Source organism: Scardinius erythrophthalmus, assembly GCF_964197995.2.
Source record: "Scardinius erythrophthalmus genome assembly, chromosome: 4".
In the NCBI taxonomy this organism is placed as follows: Eukaryota; Metazoa; Chordata; class Actinopteri; order Cypriniformes; family Leuciscidae; genus Scardinius; species Scardinius erythrophthalmus.
In genome coordinates this window covers 48,365,302-48,381,986 of record NC_138224.1, presented here as the reverse complement: position 1 = coordinate 48,381,986, position 16,685 = coordinate 48,365,302, and the positions used below count along the sequence as shown (strand labels likewise).

The following is a 16,685-nucleotide window of genomic DNA, read 5'->3' as shown; positions in this document are numbered from 1 at the left end:
TCTTCAAAGGGGGGATCAAAGAGGTGAAATTAATGCAAAATATCAGTGGGGTGGTGGTGGCCACATCCAAAAATGGATGGATGAACGAGGAGCTGACTGCAGACTGCCTTCAGAGAGTTGTGGGAAAGCTCAACTTCGCCCCTCGTCTCCTAGCCTGGGATTCATATCGCTGTCATATCAGCGCAGCGACCAAAGCTGAGCTCAAAAAGGGCTACAACATAACCACGGCTGTGATACCCGGTGGCTGTACAAAGTACATACAGGCCCCTGACGTCGTATGGAACCAACCATTCAAAGCCAGCCTGCACGAGTCCTATGACAACTGGATGGCAGGGGATGTGGACAAAGAGTACACAGCTGGAGGAAATATGAGGGCCCCAGCTCGTCGCTTGTTGGTTTCCTGGGTACTTCAAGCGTGGGAAAAGCTGGATACGGAGCGGCTGAAAAATTCCTTTAAGGTATGCTTGCACGCGCGCGTGTGTGTGTGCGAGGGAGAAAGAGGAGATAATATTAACTTCGGGATGTTATCCTTAGGTATGTGGCCTAACAGTAGCTTCTGATGGAAGTGAGGATCACCTAATCCATTGTTTCAAAGAGGGAGAGCCGTGTGCAGGCAGAGTTAGCGGAGGCTGGAGAGGGAGAAGTGGAGGAGAGCGACGTGGAGGAGGAATTCGCTAATGAACTTGTAATTGAGGATCGCGGGGATGATGATAGTGATGAATAGAGTAATTTTCTATCACATGAATGCAGTTGTTTTACAGGGTAGCCTTCATTCTTTCTTGTTGATGTGTTTCGGGCAACAAGTTCATATGCTCGATGGATTTTAGAGGTAACTTATTACTAATATTGTTCTGCCCATTGCTGTCACATCGTTTCGTTTTTCATGCTGCCAATAATCTAAGACATTTCTTACACTAAATGATTTGTTAAACACATTCGTTTAGCGGTAAGTTATATTGTTCTGCCCATTGCTGTCACATCGTTTCATTTTTTTTTTTTTTTTTTTTTAATGCTGCTAATAGCCAAAGACATTTCTTACATTAAATGATTTGTTAAACACATTCAAATTAATTATAAATAAAACATAATATAATGTGGTAACCTCCTACTGTCATGCTTGAACATCTCAACACTAAATTAAAGGCCTGTCTCTTATAGACGCCTGTCTCAAATACAAGCCGGTGCAGGTCGGCAATTTGGGTAAATAGAAGCCCGGGCTATTATTTGAAGTTTTACGGTACTGCTGTTCACATTGTTTTAAAGCACTTCAAAATATTAAATACAAAACATTAACATGGTTAAAACTTGTGTGTTTTTTTTTTACTTGCTTAACTGCTTAGTTGCCACCCCTCAGAGGCCTCTTTAATGAAGGGGAGGTATTGTTTCTTTATTACCAGCGAGGATGTTTCATTGCAATCTTACGGTACTAAGTTGTTGAAAACTTGCGAAGAAGATCAAGAACAAGTTTTTTTTGTCTTCTAGGACACATGTCCATGTAAGTCAGCAAAAAATCAGGGTGCCATGTATCTTGTTTTATAAGGTGTAAAAAAATAACGTGTGTGTGTTGTAGTAGTAGTAAAGAGAAAGAATGGAAGAAAGGAAGTTTGTGTGAGGTGGACCTGGTCACCACAGACTCAAATCTTCTCAGCTGTTGCTACTGTCATATGCTACACTGTCTCTAAAGTAGTTAACTAATGTAACAAATAAAACCTTATTGTAAAGTGTTGCCAAAAAATAATATAAATGTTGTTCATGTGTGTAAAACAGTGAGAGATTTCCACCACACTCATCCACTATAAGGAAAATAAAGCAGACACACACAATCAATTTAATTAAAAATAAATTATTTTTGTTATTTAATTGAGCACAATTGCATTAATTTTCCACAATTGATAACATGTTGATAACAATTTATAAAATGTTACTCAATGGTTGTTGCATTTTTTTTAGTCCGTGGCCAGGATGTTTTTTATTTTAATTAGAGCTTTATCAAAAACGGTTTGTCAATCTTTCGTTTCCACACACACAAAAAATGCATCAAGAAATAATTGGTTTGTTATTGAAAACAGTTGCCCACTCCTTGTAAATGTTTTCTGCTCTCAAACATTAGTGTTATTAGAGCCATTTACAGAATCTCACATAGTCGATGTAGTTTAGACTTTTTAAGTGGAAGTTATTAGTGATTAAGATTAATTTAAATGTGTATTTTACCAATGCCGCTTTTGGTTTCAGGACTTTTGTTTTGGAGTTGAGGTATGACGTCATAAGGCAGCGCCGCGCTCCTGCATATGTTGTGATTCGGCTGAAGAAAGGTTTGTTTTAAGCATTTTAAAGTGTTTAAATGAATGCAAACTGGTGAATCGATTTAATATATTTTACAGGTTATGTAAAATAAGTTAATTCATTTTGAATGTAACATTTAAATGAGTTATCTAACATTATTGAACGTTATTTGCGCAAGTTAAGCAAATCCATACATGAGTAGCAGAAAAGGTGTGTTTCATTTTGCTCCCTACATCGTGAATTAGTTTATTATTAACATGAATCCCACTACTAGCAAGTAGTGATGAGAGAAACGGAGCTTTTGAAACTCAAGGGTCAACTGACTCAATCAAAGCTACACAGAATGATTCACTGTGTCGACTCGCTCGAATCACCTCAAACACGGACGACTCCTGCTGGTCAAACAGTGTAAACAAGATCTACAAACACAAACAAGTAATGACAACTTTTACTAACCAGCTGCAAATGTTATAATCTTTTAAATGTAATCTACAAAGAAAAATATATATATTTTACATATTATATTGTCTAAATATAAACCAACTGTGTAATTTGTGTTATTTTATAAAATTTTAGTGCTAGTTTGGAGTGTTTTCTTTTTTTCTTTCTTTTTTTCTAATCAGATCATTAAAGTCCATTAACTCTCAGACTGACTGACTCTCTTACCAGTGAACTGAACTACTGAACAGAAAAACTCCTGGTGAAGCGACTGAGATCTATTATAAAGATGCCGTATATTAAAGAGGAGAGTGAAGACTTCAAGATTGAAGACACATTCAGTGTGAAACAAGAAGAAACCGAGGAACAAACAGGTCAGTTTCATTCTCAAAGCTGAACTCAGTTATTTGATCTTTATTAAAATGTCCAGCTCTACAGAAATGAGTGATATATTTTTGAAGAGTGTCCTAATTAAAGTGGTTTTATTTGACTTATTTCGATTCGATTTCGATTCACAAGCTTGCAATTCGATTTGATTTCGATTCGATTCAATATTGATTATTTTGGATATCAGGTACAATACATGGCAAATATTCTCAAGGAAAACAAATCTCTTAACACTAGAACTGCCATGACGGTCATTTTGACCATTTTGAATTTTATATCTGCAATAACTTTGTTGAAAAAATAAAATCCTGCTGGTACCTGACTTTTCCTGACTTTGTCTGTATTTTCATTTAAAATGTTTTTCATATAAATTACACATAAGGCAAAAAACCAAATGAACATATTTACCTATTTCGGCCATAGACGGTCAGGTGGACCGCACTGAATTTCGCGGTATTATTATACATATACAAATATACACAACAATAAAATGTGGTGAAATCATTTAAATGTAATGATATTCAGAACAGAACAAGAATGAAAAAATAACTATAAACAAGCCAAAATGAAATAGGTACTTTAAAGCGAAAGTGAAAGTAAGTGGCGTTGGGCTCACGTAACTCTCTAATTAGAATAAAAATGTTTCAACATTTGCGATGTATTTGGGTGGTAAACTATTCTTTATTACAGGCTTTGTACTTCACTCACGTTCCAATATTGACGGAAAAAATCATCCTCTTCACACGCGCAAAAATGGTACGAATTGTAGTAGGCTACTGACTATATAAACAGAGCAGTGGAATTTTTATATGTTAGGTTGACTGTTTTATTATTATATTTTATTATGGCTATAATGAACAGGCTGCAATGTCAAGATTGCAATGCTGGAATGTGTGTGTGTGTGTGTGTGTGTGTGTGTGTGTGTGTGTATGTGTGTCTAAGGCGCGGGCGCGATCGAACAGTGGAAACATGAAAACATAGGCTATACTCCGTCATTTTGTTCAGGACATCTACGGATATTATTATTTATAAATGTATAATTAAACTTGTTTAAATGTACAGTTTGGTGTTGGTTTGTTTTTAAAAGATATCCTAATACAATAAATGCATTAATCTATCTATTGGGTATTTATCATTAAAGATATGAGTTTGGAATCTAGCGGTCAAAATGACCGCTTGAGGCAGTTCTAGTAGTTATGGAATTCTGGCACTTTTAGTGTTAACTATTATTGTAAACTATGGGAGTCAGTTGTAGCTTATAGGCTTCATTAGCCTACTATAATATTGAAGGTAAAAATTAACTGATTTGTATACAAACACTTAAAATACACTTTTATTTATTTTTATAATAATAAAGTTATATGAAATTATATAAAAATTTAAATGGTGGCTGTCATAAAAACTTTCCAGATTTATTCAAACATGGATTAAATATTGAAGAACATAAAAAATTATAATGAATATGTAATATGGTGCATATATTTAACAACATGCTCCTCTCTAGAGTTAATTTTTCTAGCTGACTAACGAGTTTATGGTCACTGGATATGTTTTTTTCTGAGGTAAATGTGACGTTACATGACAAATGTAGTTTTACTAACGTCTTTCCAGGGTTGAAACACTGATTGAGCGATTCTATGTCACATGATACGGACTTCGATAAGTTGTACTCTGTCTTTTAACACACTTTCAGATGCTCATTCATGTTTATTTCGCGCTGTAACTGGTGTTATTAAGGTGGAAGAGAAGGTCATGTGCTTCTGCTTCTCTTGAGCTGAGCTGAGCCAGAGCGATCTCACGCCACAGCGCCAAAACGGTATTTATGTTTTTGAATTTCGTAAGAAAATGGACGTAATTTGAAATCTGAGACTTTGTTTCATACAAAGCACAAAGATTTTTGTGATTTATTGGATGGGATGCGCGCAACAATGTTCCATTCATTCATCAACTGAAAACAGGATGACTAATCGATGCTTAAAAATCGATGCTCGTAAAAATGAGAATCGATTAAAATCGAGAAATCTATATTTTTTTACAAAGCCCTATTGAATGCAGTTGTAGGAATTTTTAGGTGAGATTGTAGTTATTTAGAACTTTAATATATGTGACTCATATATAAACGGAATTTCCCACCGGCTCTTATTTACTTTGTGGTTAAACATGAGATATAATTAATTTGAGGGTGTGTATCAAAAGGGCAGTCTTTGGGTTAAGGGGAAAATTAAGTTTCATAACTTTATATTTAGGCTATTTTTAACTTGAATCCTTTGCTAGAGTGCTGCTTTTGTGTGGGTTAGAATGAATTTTCAACAAAAAGCGGAGGAAATGTTTTAACATCTGGTTCAGTTTCAAAACGATTATCAAAACACAAGTGCGTCTTATAACTCTCCTTGGGTTTGAGATGTCATTTAGTAATGATAAAAAAAACTTTGTTTTCTATGCTGATTAATGCTTGATGATAGGTTAAAATATACTCACTGCTTCAATCGCTTGTCTCTTCTTCTTCATTCATCTGTGTTTTGATTGGGAGATTCTGTTCTCTTTCAGAAGATGCGTAATAGCGCTCCTTACTGTATAACAGTGAAAACAAAGGTTGCCGGAAAATACTGTCAATGGCGGGAAAGTGTTATGTTATGAATGATAGAAAATCTTGTCAATGTCTGAGAAAGAGTTAATGTCAAAATCAGTCGAATCATGTAACGTGACTGTCATAAAATGCAGCCATGCTTGATTTTAAAAAGAGTTGTAAAGCTGCATATTAAGCTGTTAAAAGAGAACTCGCGCTGTTCCTCAGAAGGCTTTCTGGGCGCACGCTCCCAGACGGAGTGAAACACGAACAAGCGAAGTACAGGCTACATACTTTGGGCTTCGGATACGTGCCTAAACGGTCAATTACACACACAAATATGCAGATTTTATATGCAGAAGTTGTTTCTTTAGTAAATATAAACTATAATATTTGCCCCCTTAAATCGATTTTTCCATTTTTACCTTTACAAATACCTTTAGAAAATAAATAATGCTTTAAATAATGAATGTTCATAATAAATGTTCAATAGAGAAATATGCAATGATGGTAAAAACAAAGTGATGCTTTTAAATATTGAATTAAAACCGTCAGTAGGTGGAGAGTCATAGAGTCATTCATTCACTCAGTAATGAAGCAAGTGGCTGTATGTATGAATTAATCATTGAATCACTGACTCTAATGATTTGTTCAAAGCCACAGATTCATTCACAAATACTGTTGTGTGCTGCAGTTCTGCTGTGGCTTTCGTTGGAGCTATTATTTTGTTGTAAAAAAAAAAATATGGACAACTGCAACTGTGTTGAAAATGAACATCACTTAATATTAATATTTCGTTTGTTGACTGTTGTATAAAATCAATGTCACATTCGCAATCGTGTGGATCTTCATATAATGTGATCATCATTAAAGGGGACACTAGGCAAGTATGAGTGTTTTTTCTCTACGAAGCTCCCCCTAGTGTCTGGTAGTAAATGCTTTCAAACACTCTGTCGTAAAAACGAACTGTTGTCCCCCCCCCCTCGCCACGAGCAACCCAGCTGTGCATAGGAACCGGCTATTTCAAAACCAGTTATGTCTACAGAGGCAAGTAAAGCAATACTTTATTTCCAACTGATGGCGATTTTTTTTTTATTTTTTTTTTATTGTGTTGTCATGCATACTAGTATTTTTACCGGGAACGAACGATATGAACGAGGCGAACTACTGCTTTCGTGTTTGTTTGTTTTTGGGAGAATGGGCATGAGCATAAAAAAATGTATATATATATATCGGAGGCTAATATTTGTCTAAAGTTATATTAGCAAGGTCTATAAGTTCATCTGGTAGAATGATGGTTTACCTTTGCTTGTCTAAGAAAACATCAGAACGTTTTTTCTAGCTCGATCATGATATTTGCAACATTTTGCGCGTCTGATATTGCCTATTATCAGATATCCTGCGATACTTCCTGACGGCGAGGCCGCCGACCCGCCGGCCCAAAGTTGCAAGTTATTTTTTTCCGCTCTCGGGCACCGGGGGGTGCGAAACCACCACCATTCAACCCGAAATAAGTAATATAACCATTCCACTGACTCCGAAGCTGTTCAGTTAAGGTTAAAAAGTTACCTAGTGTCCCTTTAAACACAGAAACTCACACAGGGTAAGTCAAGTCAAGTCAAGTATATTTGTATAGCGCTTTTCACAATACAGATTGTATCAAAGCAGCTTCACAGTATTAAATTAAAATAATACAACAAGGTTTGTTTCTAGTGGAATTTATTGATTGATAAAATTAAATATCCCCAAAATATCCCCAACTGAGCAAGCCAAAGGCAACAGTGGCAAGGAACCAAAAAACTCCATTAAGTGACCTAATGGTGACCTTAAACTCCATCAGGTGGCCTAATTGAGAAAAAAAACCTTGGGAGAACCCAGGCTCAGTCGGGGGCCAGTTCTCCTCTGGCGTTTATGAACTAGAGGCCAGATTTAACTGTAAGATTAAAAATATTATATGAATGCCTGGCTGAAGAGATGCGTCTTTAATCTAGTTTTAAACTGGGAGAGCGAGTCTGAGCAATGAACAGTATCAGGAAGGCTATTCCAGAGTTTTGGAGCTAAATGTGAAAAAACTCTCCCTCCTTTGGTGGATCTGGATATCCTAGGTATGACCAAAAACCTCGAATTTAGTGATCTTAAAGAGCGCGATGGATTATAGGGCGATAGAAGGTCCGTTAAATAGACTTGGAGCTAAGCCGTTTAGGGATTTATAAGTCAGTAGCAATACCTTGTAGTTAATACGAGACTTTATAGGTAACCAATGTAGTGATGTTAAAATCGGTGTTATATGATCATATTTTCTTGATCTAGTAAGAACTCTAGCGGCGGCATTTTGGACTAACTGTAGCTTGTTTATTGAGGATGCAGGACAACCAGCTAATAAAGCATTACAGTAATCTAGTCTCGAGGTCATAAACGCATGAACTAACTTTTCTGCATTAGAAACAGATAGCATATTACGTAGCTTAGCAATGTTTTTAAGGTGGAAAAAGGCTGTTTTTGTAACATATGAAATATGATTTTCAAAAGACAGGTTGCAATCTAATATAACACCCAGGTCTTTTACTGTAGAGGATAAAGTAACAGGGCATCCTACTATGTTAAAATTGTATTGTGAGAGGTTTTGTGGGCGTTTTTTTTAACCGATAAGTATAACCTCTGTCTTGTCTGGATTTAATAAAAGAAAATTACGCGTCATCCAATCTTTTATATCTTTAACACACTCTGTCAATTTGGATAATTTAGCGTTTTCATCCGGCTGTGATGAAATATATATTTGAGTGTCATCAGCATAACAATGGAAACTAATTCCATGTTTCCTTATAATATTTCCAAGTGGCAGCATATATATTGAGAATAACAGAGGGCCTAACACAGATCCTTGCAGCACTCCATAGTTTACTGGAGTTATGATCGATTTTTCTCCATTTAAATAGACAAAATGGTAGCGGTCAGATAAGTATGATCTGAACCAGCTTAATGCTTGTCCTTGAACACCAGTATAATTTTGTAGTCGATCTAAGAGTATTGTGTGATCTATAGTATCGAACACAACTCTAAGATCAAGTAAAACTAGTATTGAGATACAGCCTTGGTAAGAAGCTAAGAGTAAATCATTTGTGATTTTAACAAGCGCAGTTTCAGTGCTATGGTGCGGCCTAAAACCAGACTGAAACTTTTCATAGATGTCATTTTCTTACAAGAAAGAGCCCAGTTGAGCGGACAGAACTTTTTCTAATATTTTAGACATAAATGGAAGATTTGAAATGGGTCTATAATTTGCTAGGTTATTATGATCTAATTGTGGTTTCTTAATGAGTGGTTTTATAACTGCCAATTTAAATGTTCTTGGAACATGACCTAAAGTTAAAGATGAGTTAATAATATTGAGGAGAGGCTCTTCCACTATAGGTAACACTTCTTTCAGTAGTTTAGTTGGTATAGGATCTAATAAACATGTTGTTGTTTTAGATGAAGTGATAAGTTTATTTAACTCTTTTTGTTCTATAGTTGCAAAGCACTGTAATTGTTCTTGTGGGGTGATAATTGAGGCTGAATTATAAGGCGCGATTGAAGATTGAACGTTTACAATTGTGGTTCTGATGCTTTCTATTTTCTCAGTGAAGAAGTTCATGAAATCATTACTACTAAACTGTAACGGGATATTTTGTTCAGGTGACGCTTGTTTATTTGTTAGTCTAGCCACGGTGTTAAATAAAAACCTTGGATTGTTTTGGTTATTTTCTATTAGTTTGCGGAGGTGCTCAGCCCTGGCCGCTTTTAGGGCCTTTTGTAACGTGACATACTGTCTTTCCACGCGATTCTAAAGACCTCTAAATTAGTTTGTTTCCATTTACACTCTAAATTATGGGTTTCTCTCTTTAGAACATGCGTAGTATTGTTGTACCATGGTGCTCTCTCTGACCTTTTTTAATTTAACGGGTGCAACATTATCCAATGTTCTGGAGAGAATGGTGCTCATAGTGCTAGTTAGTTATTCTAGTTCATCTGTTTGTCTGGGTTCACTGAGCAGCTGAGACAGATCGGATAAGCAATTTGAGAAATTATCTATGGTGGATGGGAGGATTGTTCTGCCTGGTCGATAACGCGGCGCAGCATGACATATTACAGCAGTACGTAATATGCAAGTTACCATGTGATGGTCAGTAACATCATCACTTTGCGGTATAATATCTATATCGGTTGGATCGGTTCCATATGATATAATTAAATCGTCAATCCTAAAACGTAAAACCTAAAAATCATCAATGCTATTATCTGTGACTATTTCATTTACAATAACTGCCTTGGGTGTGAGTGATCTAATGTTTAGAAGACCTAGCTTTAGAAATTGTTTTTGTTCACTAATAGCGAGATTTTCTGTTTTAATAACAATTAGATTTTTCCTAGATCCTGCAGTAGATTTATTATTTGATCTCACTAAACGAGGAATAGACACAGTTTCTATGCAATGTTCTACACTAGTATTTATATCAATTAAGTTGGTGCAGCAGAGACTGTAATTTGGACTTTTGGTTACTAGTCAAACGGTATTTAACATCTTGGAGATGTTATCAGACAGAAGATCTGCTCCGATTCTACTTGGGTGTAAGCCATCAGCGCGGAAGAGCCTAGGATGTTCCCAAAACAGATTCCAATTATTTACAAAGAGCAGTTTCTGCTCATTGCACCATGACATTAACCATTCATTTAGCGCGAATAATCAACTGAACTTTTCATGCCCTTGTCGGTATGTGGGAAGCGGTCCTGACACAATGATCGTTTTTTCAGGCGATGTGCTGCATACCGTATCGATCAGATTCCTGAAGTCTTTCTTCAGAACCTCCGACTGGCGCAGCCTGATGTCGTTCACTCCTGCGTACAGGACCACAGTTCCGACGCATGTGTCGTGGTGCTCTCGTGAATGCGCGTCGGAGACTGATATGGAAGAGAAGAAATTGTTGAATAAAGTCGTTATTTTGTTTTATTGACGCACAAAAAGTATTCTCGTGAACACATAAAATCCAAACATGATGGAAAAAGATTTTGAAATTTGCCCTAAAGAAAGCAAAGAGTAACAAATATTGAGATTACAGGTAACACCTCTTTCAGTAGCCTAGTGGGTTTAGGATTTAGTATACATGTTTTTGGTTTTGATGCCTTAAATGTGTTAATGTCTTGATGTCTGATGTTTTGTGGCATTAAACTCTGGTTAACTTGTATTTGTCTCTTTTAGATCTGACGACATTTAAATTGGAGAGTCAAGAACTAAATGAAATGGAAGAGAAGGATCAGTATGGGAAACATCATGATTTCATAAATGGAGAAAAGTCTTTTAGTTGCTCACAGACTGAAAAGATTTCCTCACAAAAAGTCCCTCAAAAGACTGGAAAGAGTTTCACTGAAAAACAACACAAAGTCCACATGAAAATTCATACTGGAGCAAAGCCATTCAAATGTAATCAGTGTGGAAAGAGTTTCACAAAAATAAACGGCCGTAACAGACATGTAAAAATTCACACTGGAGAGAAGCCTTACACCTGCCAACTGTGTGAAAAGAGCTTTACAGAAAAGGGACATCTTACAGTCCACATGAAAATTCACACTGGAGAGAAGCCTCACACCTGCCAACAGTGTGGAATGAGCTTTGATGAAAAAGGACACCTTAGGACCCACATGAGTACTCACATTGGAGGGAAGCCTTTTGCCTGCAAATTGTGTGGAAAGGGCTTCACTGATAAAGGAAACATTAAAGTCCACATGAGAATTCACACTGGAGAGAAGGCGTTCATCTGCCAACAGTGTGGAAAGAGTTTCACTCAAAAAGAACATCTTAAAGGCCACATGAGAATTCACACCGGAGAGAAGCCTTTTAACTGCAAATTGTGTGGAAAGAGCTTCACTGATAAAGGAAACCTTAAAAAACACATGAGAATTCACACTGGAGAGAAGGCGTTCACCTGCCAACAGTGTGGAAAGAGTTTCACTCAAAAAGGACATCTTAAAGGCCACATGAGAATTCACACTGGAGGGAAGATTTTCTACTGTCAAGAGTGTGGAAAGAGTTTCACTCAAAAAGGAAACCTTAAAGTCCACATGAGAATTCACAACGGAGAGAGGCCTTTCACATGTGATCAGTGTGGAAAGAGCTTCACCACAGAAACAAACCTTGAGTATCACATGAACATTCACACCGGAGAAAAGCCGTTCACATGTGATCAGTGTGGAAAGAGCTTCAAACATAAAGGAACCCTTAACTACCACTTGAGAATTCACTCATGAAATGTTGAAAAATTTTCAGTCTAAACTGACACCTAAAAGGACACTTGAATCCTTTGGGGTTGAATAACACGCCAGAGCATTCTGCTGGACTTTTTCACATAGCAGCAAAATCGACTTAAAGTACTCTGGCATTTATGGTCATACAGATAAAAGCAATACTTCATGCGAAACTGTAAAGGGTCTTTTTTTATGTGTTCACCAACAATCAAAACAAAAAATTGTGCTTTTGTAAAATAAACAAAACTGAGTGTGCTTTCTGCTGTCTCTGTGAACTTTTTTTCTGGTGCGTGTCACAAAAACTAAACAAAACTCAGCGAATACTTGTCACACAGACATGAACAATATATATATAGAAATATTCACGTCTACTTTAGAATTATCTAATTCAATTGAAAACAATTATTCTCTTTTTATGCAATCTGTATTAAAAAAGAGAGATTTCCAGTCATTCTTGTGTTAGCTCATTACTGCTAATGTGAACACCTACTGACAGCGCACGCTATTCATATGGCAATGATGTGAGGTGATCCATAAAAATTGTCAACGCATATTTAATTTTATTTAGCCTTAATTTTATTAGAAGACCTCAATGAGATTAAAAATCTCTTTTACAGGTGTGTCCTGGCCTATGGATATGTGGCCCAGATATACAAATGCACATAGGCTATAAGAAATAAAACAAAAACACACTAGAGTTCTCAAAATGTATTGAATACTGTACTTTGGTTTCATGCAGAAACCACACTAGACCTTGCATGTTTCGACTGTTTTTACTGAACACTTCCTTGAATGTACATGCACATACATAATGACCAATGAGAAAACTTGTTACTAACTCAAATACTATTGTTTTTAACAAAAGCAAAATTAAAACACAAGTTCAGGCACACTGCTGTGAACATCATAAACTTAAAAAAAAATTATGCAAACAATATTTTCCACATATAAAGTCTCTGTGATGCACTCATCAAACACTTTCTGTACTTTGATTCTGTATTATGACTGGTAATGCTAAGGCTTTCTTATCACACACCCACAGCGTGTCATCTAGGGCGACATAATGTGTTGTGGAGTACGGGGCATAGCAGCAGAAGGTTCTAAGGAAGGAACAGATGTTTCCTGATTTGCCTCGGATAATTGATCAATTGGAACCACGGGCAGGTTACCTTCCTCAGCATCCGTTGTACAGTCGGTAGATCTTGTTCATGTTGAGTAGCTGTACTCCCTGGAATGGCTTGGAGATGTTTGCGATTCCTGCAAAGTTCTCCATGGTCAGTTGACACATAGTATGACCTCGGCTGTTCAGCTTGATGACTTACAATCCCTTTTGTTGTCCACTCCTTTTCACCATCCAACTTTAGGCGCACAGAGTCCCCAGGACGTAGTGGCGAAAAGGATCTAGCACCAAGTCATCGATTATAGAAGTATCTGTAAGATTCCTTCACTCTGTGATCCTTAGCTTTCACTCTTTGCAAGTCAGGCCATTCTGGGGTCAAGCTACTTGCTGTCACTGGAACTGTAGTACTGAGGTGCCTACCCATGAGAAGTTACGATGGACTGCACCCTGTAGCTGCTATTGGAGTTGCCCTATATGCGAGAAGGGCCAAGAAAGGGTCATCCTGCTTCAGAATCTTCTTTGCTGTCTGAACAGCCCTCTCTCCAAGGTATCTCCATGGACCTGGGGGTAACTTTGTCACCAGCAATGACTCCTTTCGTTGAGTTGGCCTATTAATCTGACACAACTGACATTGACTCACATTGCATTTTAGATCAGTGCTAATGCCCAGCCACCATGCTGACAGACGAGCCCGCTCACAACACTTGCAAAGTCCTTAGTGGCCTTCATGAATGCGAGCGAGTACTTCATCTCTCATTTTTATTGGGATCATGATTCTTGACCCGTGCAAGAGAAGCCCTGTCGACTCGCTCAAAAAACCCTGTTGGCTAAGGTAGACTCGCAAATCGACAGGCACCACTTTTACATGTTTAGGCCACCCTTGCCGAACATATTTAAGCACACTTTGCAGCTCCTCATCTGCTTTCGTAGCATCAGCTATCTGCTGTAGCTTCTGAGAAGAAGCTGGCAAGTGCTTCTCAACTCCAGCTATGTAGGCCTCGACTTCCTCTTCGAGGTCTGAGGGTTCTGAGTTGGCCAGGGTTGTCTGGACAGCGTGTCTGCTAAAAGCAGAGACTTTCCCGGGGTATACACTGGCACTGGGTTGAAGCGCATCATCCTAATTAGGAGTCACTGACAGCGAATGGGGACCTCGTCATGTTTTTTCTGGTTCATCAATGGAACTAGAGGTTTGTCATCAGTGAGTACTTTGAAGGAATCCAAACCACAGAGATATCGTGACAGCTTTTCACATGTCCAAACCGAAGCCAAACACTCCTTTTTGATTTGGGCGTAGCGCTTCTCCACAGCTGTGAGAGTACGGGAGCAAAAGGCCACTGGAAGCATCTTCCCATCATGCTCTTGAAGCAGTGCGCCCCCTATTCCAGAACTGCTAGCATTGGCAGTCACAACTGTTGGCTTGTTCATGTCGTAATATGCCAGCACTGGGGCCGCAACCAACATTTCTTTCACTTTTGCTAACGCCTCCTCTTGACTCTTATCCAATCTCCACACTGCATTGGCTCTTAGTAGCTCATTCAATGGCTGTAGCACAGTAGCGCTGTGTGGCAGGTAACAGCAAAGGTAATTAATCATACCCAGCATCCGCTTTAACTCTGTCAAATGTTGAGGTCCCGAATAGCCCAGTCCTTGTCCGGGTTGGGCCTGATGCCCTCTTGACAGAGACTATGTCCCACAAAACCCAGTTCCTTTTGACCAAAGATGCATTTTTCCTTCTTTAGCTTCAGCCCTGAGGCATGAATGGCCTTCAGTACTTCAAGTCTATAGTCATGTTCTTTATGCGCATGACCATATACCAAGATGTCATCCATGTAGCAGCATACTCCCTTGACATTCCGAAGTAGCTCAGCCATGTGATTCTGAATATATCTGGAACACTAGTTATGCCGAACGGCAAACGACAAAAGCAGTACCTCTTAAAGGGGGTAATGAAAGTAGTCAACCTCTTGCTGGCGTCATCTAGCAGAATCTGCCAGAAACCACTGGCCGCGTCCAGACTGGAAAAAAACTTTCCAGTTTAGAAGTGATGTCATCCAAGGTTGGCAGAACATACTTTTCGCGAATGACGGCTTCATTCAGTAGTTTGAGGTTGACGCATATCCTAATGTCTCCATTCCTTTTGGTGACTGATACCATTGGGGCACACCATGGGGTGGGCTCGGAAACTTCTTCAATCAAGCCCAGCTGCTCCATTCTATCCAGTTGTTGTTTGATTTGGGGCATTGGGATTGGTACTCTACGAGCTACATGAACACTGTATGGCTCAGCTGAACTTTTGAGCATTATTTTAACTGGTTTGCAATGCATCAGTCCCAAAGACCTAAACAAACTCTCTCTTATTTCATCTATTCTTTTTATTAGCCCCATTTGAATTGCAGTACTGCGTCCCAGCAGATTTCCAACATTAGCTCCTCTCACCACAATAGCATTCATCAGATACATTTTTTTTCACTCTTACTTTTGTTCTCAGTTGGCCCATACACTCCAGCTTGCCACCAGGACTGTGCACTATGACGTTTGTTTTGCTCAGTGTCTGAGCAAACGCAGTGTCTCGTTCCCTTCTCAGAGATCAAGGGTTAGTCTTAATACGAGACCTTCCCTTTCGAGGGAACTCTGTCTCGATGACGACACTTTGGGAAACAAATACCCTCTATGCCACAATGATCCCTGCATGCCCTAGTCTGAAACTGTCTCAGGCACAACTTAAGATGAAAGCACTTGTGCACCCGACGTAGAAGGGGAGGTCCAGACTGTAAAATCTTGTGAATGTGTGCAGTGGCCTAGCCAGCCACATCACAGACCTCTTGGATAGGTGTGGCAAAGGTGCCAAAGGTCAAGTCAAGTCACCTTTATTTATATAGCGCTTTTTACAATACAGATTGTATCAAAGCAGCTTCACATTGATGACATGAAAATAATACAACAAAGTTTGTTTCTAGAAGAAAATTGCATCATCGTCCAACCCTAAATAAGTCAGATCAATAATATTGTTGAATATTAAATGTCCCCAACTGAGCAAGCCAAAAGCCAAGGCAACAGTGGCAAGGAACCAAAACTCCATCAGGTGACAGAATGGAGAAAAAAAACCTTGGGAGAAACCAGGCTCAGTCGCTCAGTTCTCCTTTGGCAACGAGCGAACAGTGTATGATTATGATCCAGGCAGCATTACAGGTCAGAAGTCACATTGGTTGTGTCGATGAGGCCTTCACAGGGCTCATGAGGCTGGCACTTAAGGATGCGTCATGGTTGGGTCCAGGTGCAGATCCAACATCTGATCTGGATACGGCCGGGGTCCACCTCACTTCAGTTCAGAGACTGGTTGACACTTCAGAACTGCGTTGTCGTCGCGTCCAGGTGCAGGTCCTTCATCGGATCTGGATACAGCCTGGATCCGGCGGAAGAGGAGAGACTAGTTGACACTTCAGCACTGCGTTGTCGTCACGTCCAGGCGCTGGTCCTTCATCAGATCTGGATACGGCCTGGATCCGGCGGACTGCGGTAAACCTCGGTATAAACAGAGAGACTAATATTAGCGTAGACGCCATTCTTCTTATGATGTAACGAGTACATCAGGATTTATGGGAAGTGTTCCCG

General features: G+C 38.7%; 1 protein-coding gene across 2 annotated transcripts; it reads left to right on the top strand.

Annotated features, from left to right (window-relative positions):
- The first annotated feature begins 2,223 nt into the window (after nt 1–2,223).
- LOC308689631 (uncharacterized protein) lies at nt 2,224–12,213 on the top strand. 2 transcript variants are annotated; one of them, XM_081363452.1, is made up of 4 exons: nt 2,225–2,312; nt 2,558–2,718; nt 2,953–3,095; nt 10,911–12,213. In XM_081363452.1, the coding sequence occupies exons 3-4, from the start codon at nt 3,011–3,013 to the stop codon at nt 11,954–11,956; spliced, it is 1,131 nt and encodes a 376-aa protein (XP_081219578.1). In that variant the 5' UTR covers nt 2,225–2,312; nt 2,558–2,718; nt 2,953–3,010; the 3' UTR covers nt 11,957–12,213. The 2 variants fall into 2 exon arrangements, with proteins under 2 accessions (XP_081219579.1, XP_081219578.1); XM_081363453.1 differs by lacking the exon at nt 2,558–2,718 and having other exon boundaries at nt 2,224–2,312.
- The last annotated feature ends 4,472 nt before the right edge of the window (nt 12,214–16,685 follow it).

Bases quoted from the DNA above. Each gene is read 5' to 3' on its own strand.
- LOC308689631 (XM_081363453.1), top strand. From the start codon at position 3,011: ATGCCGTATATTAAAGAGGAGAGTGAAGACTTCAAGATTGAAGACACA. The intron at 3,096-10,910 runs GTCAGTTTCATT...TGTCTCTTTTAG, and splicing joins AGAAACCGAGGAACAAACAG to ATCTGACGACATTTAAATTG.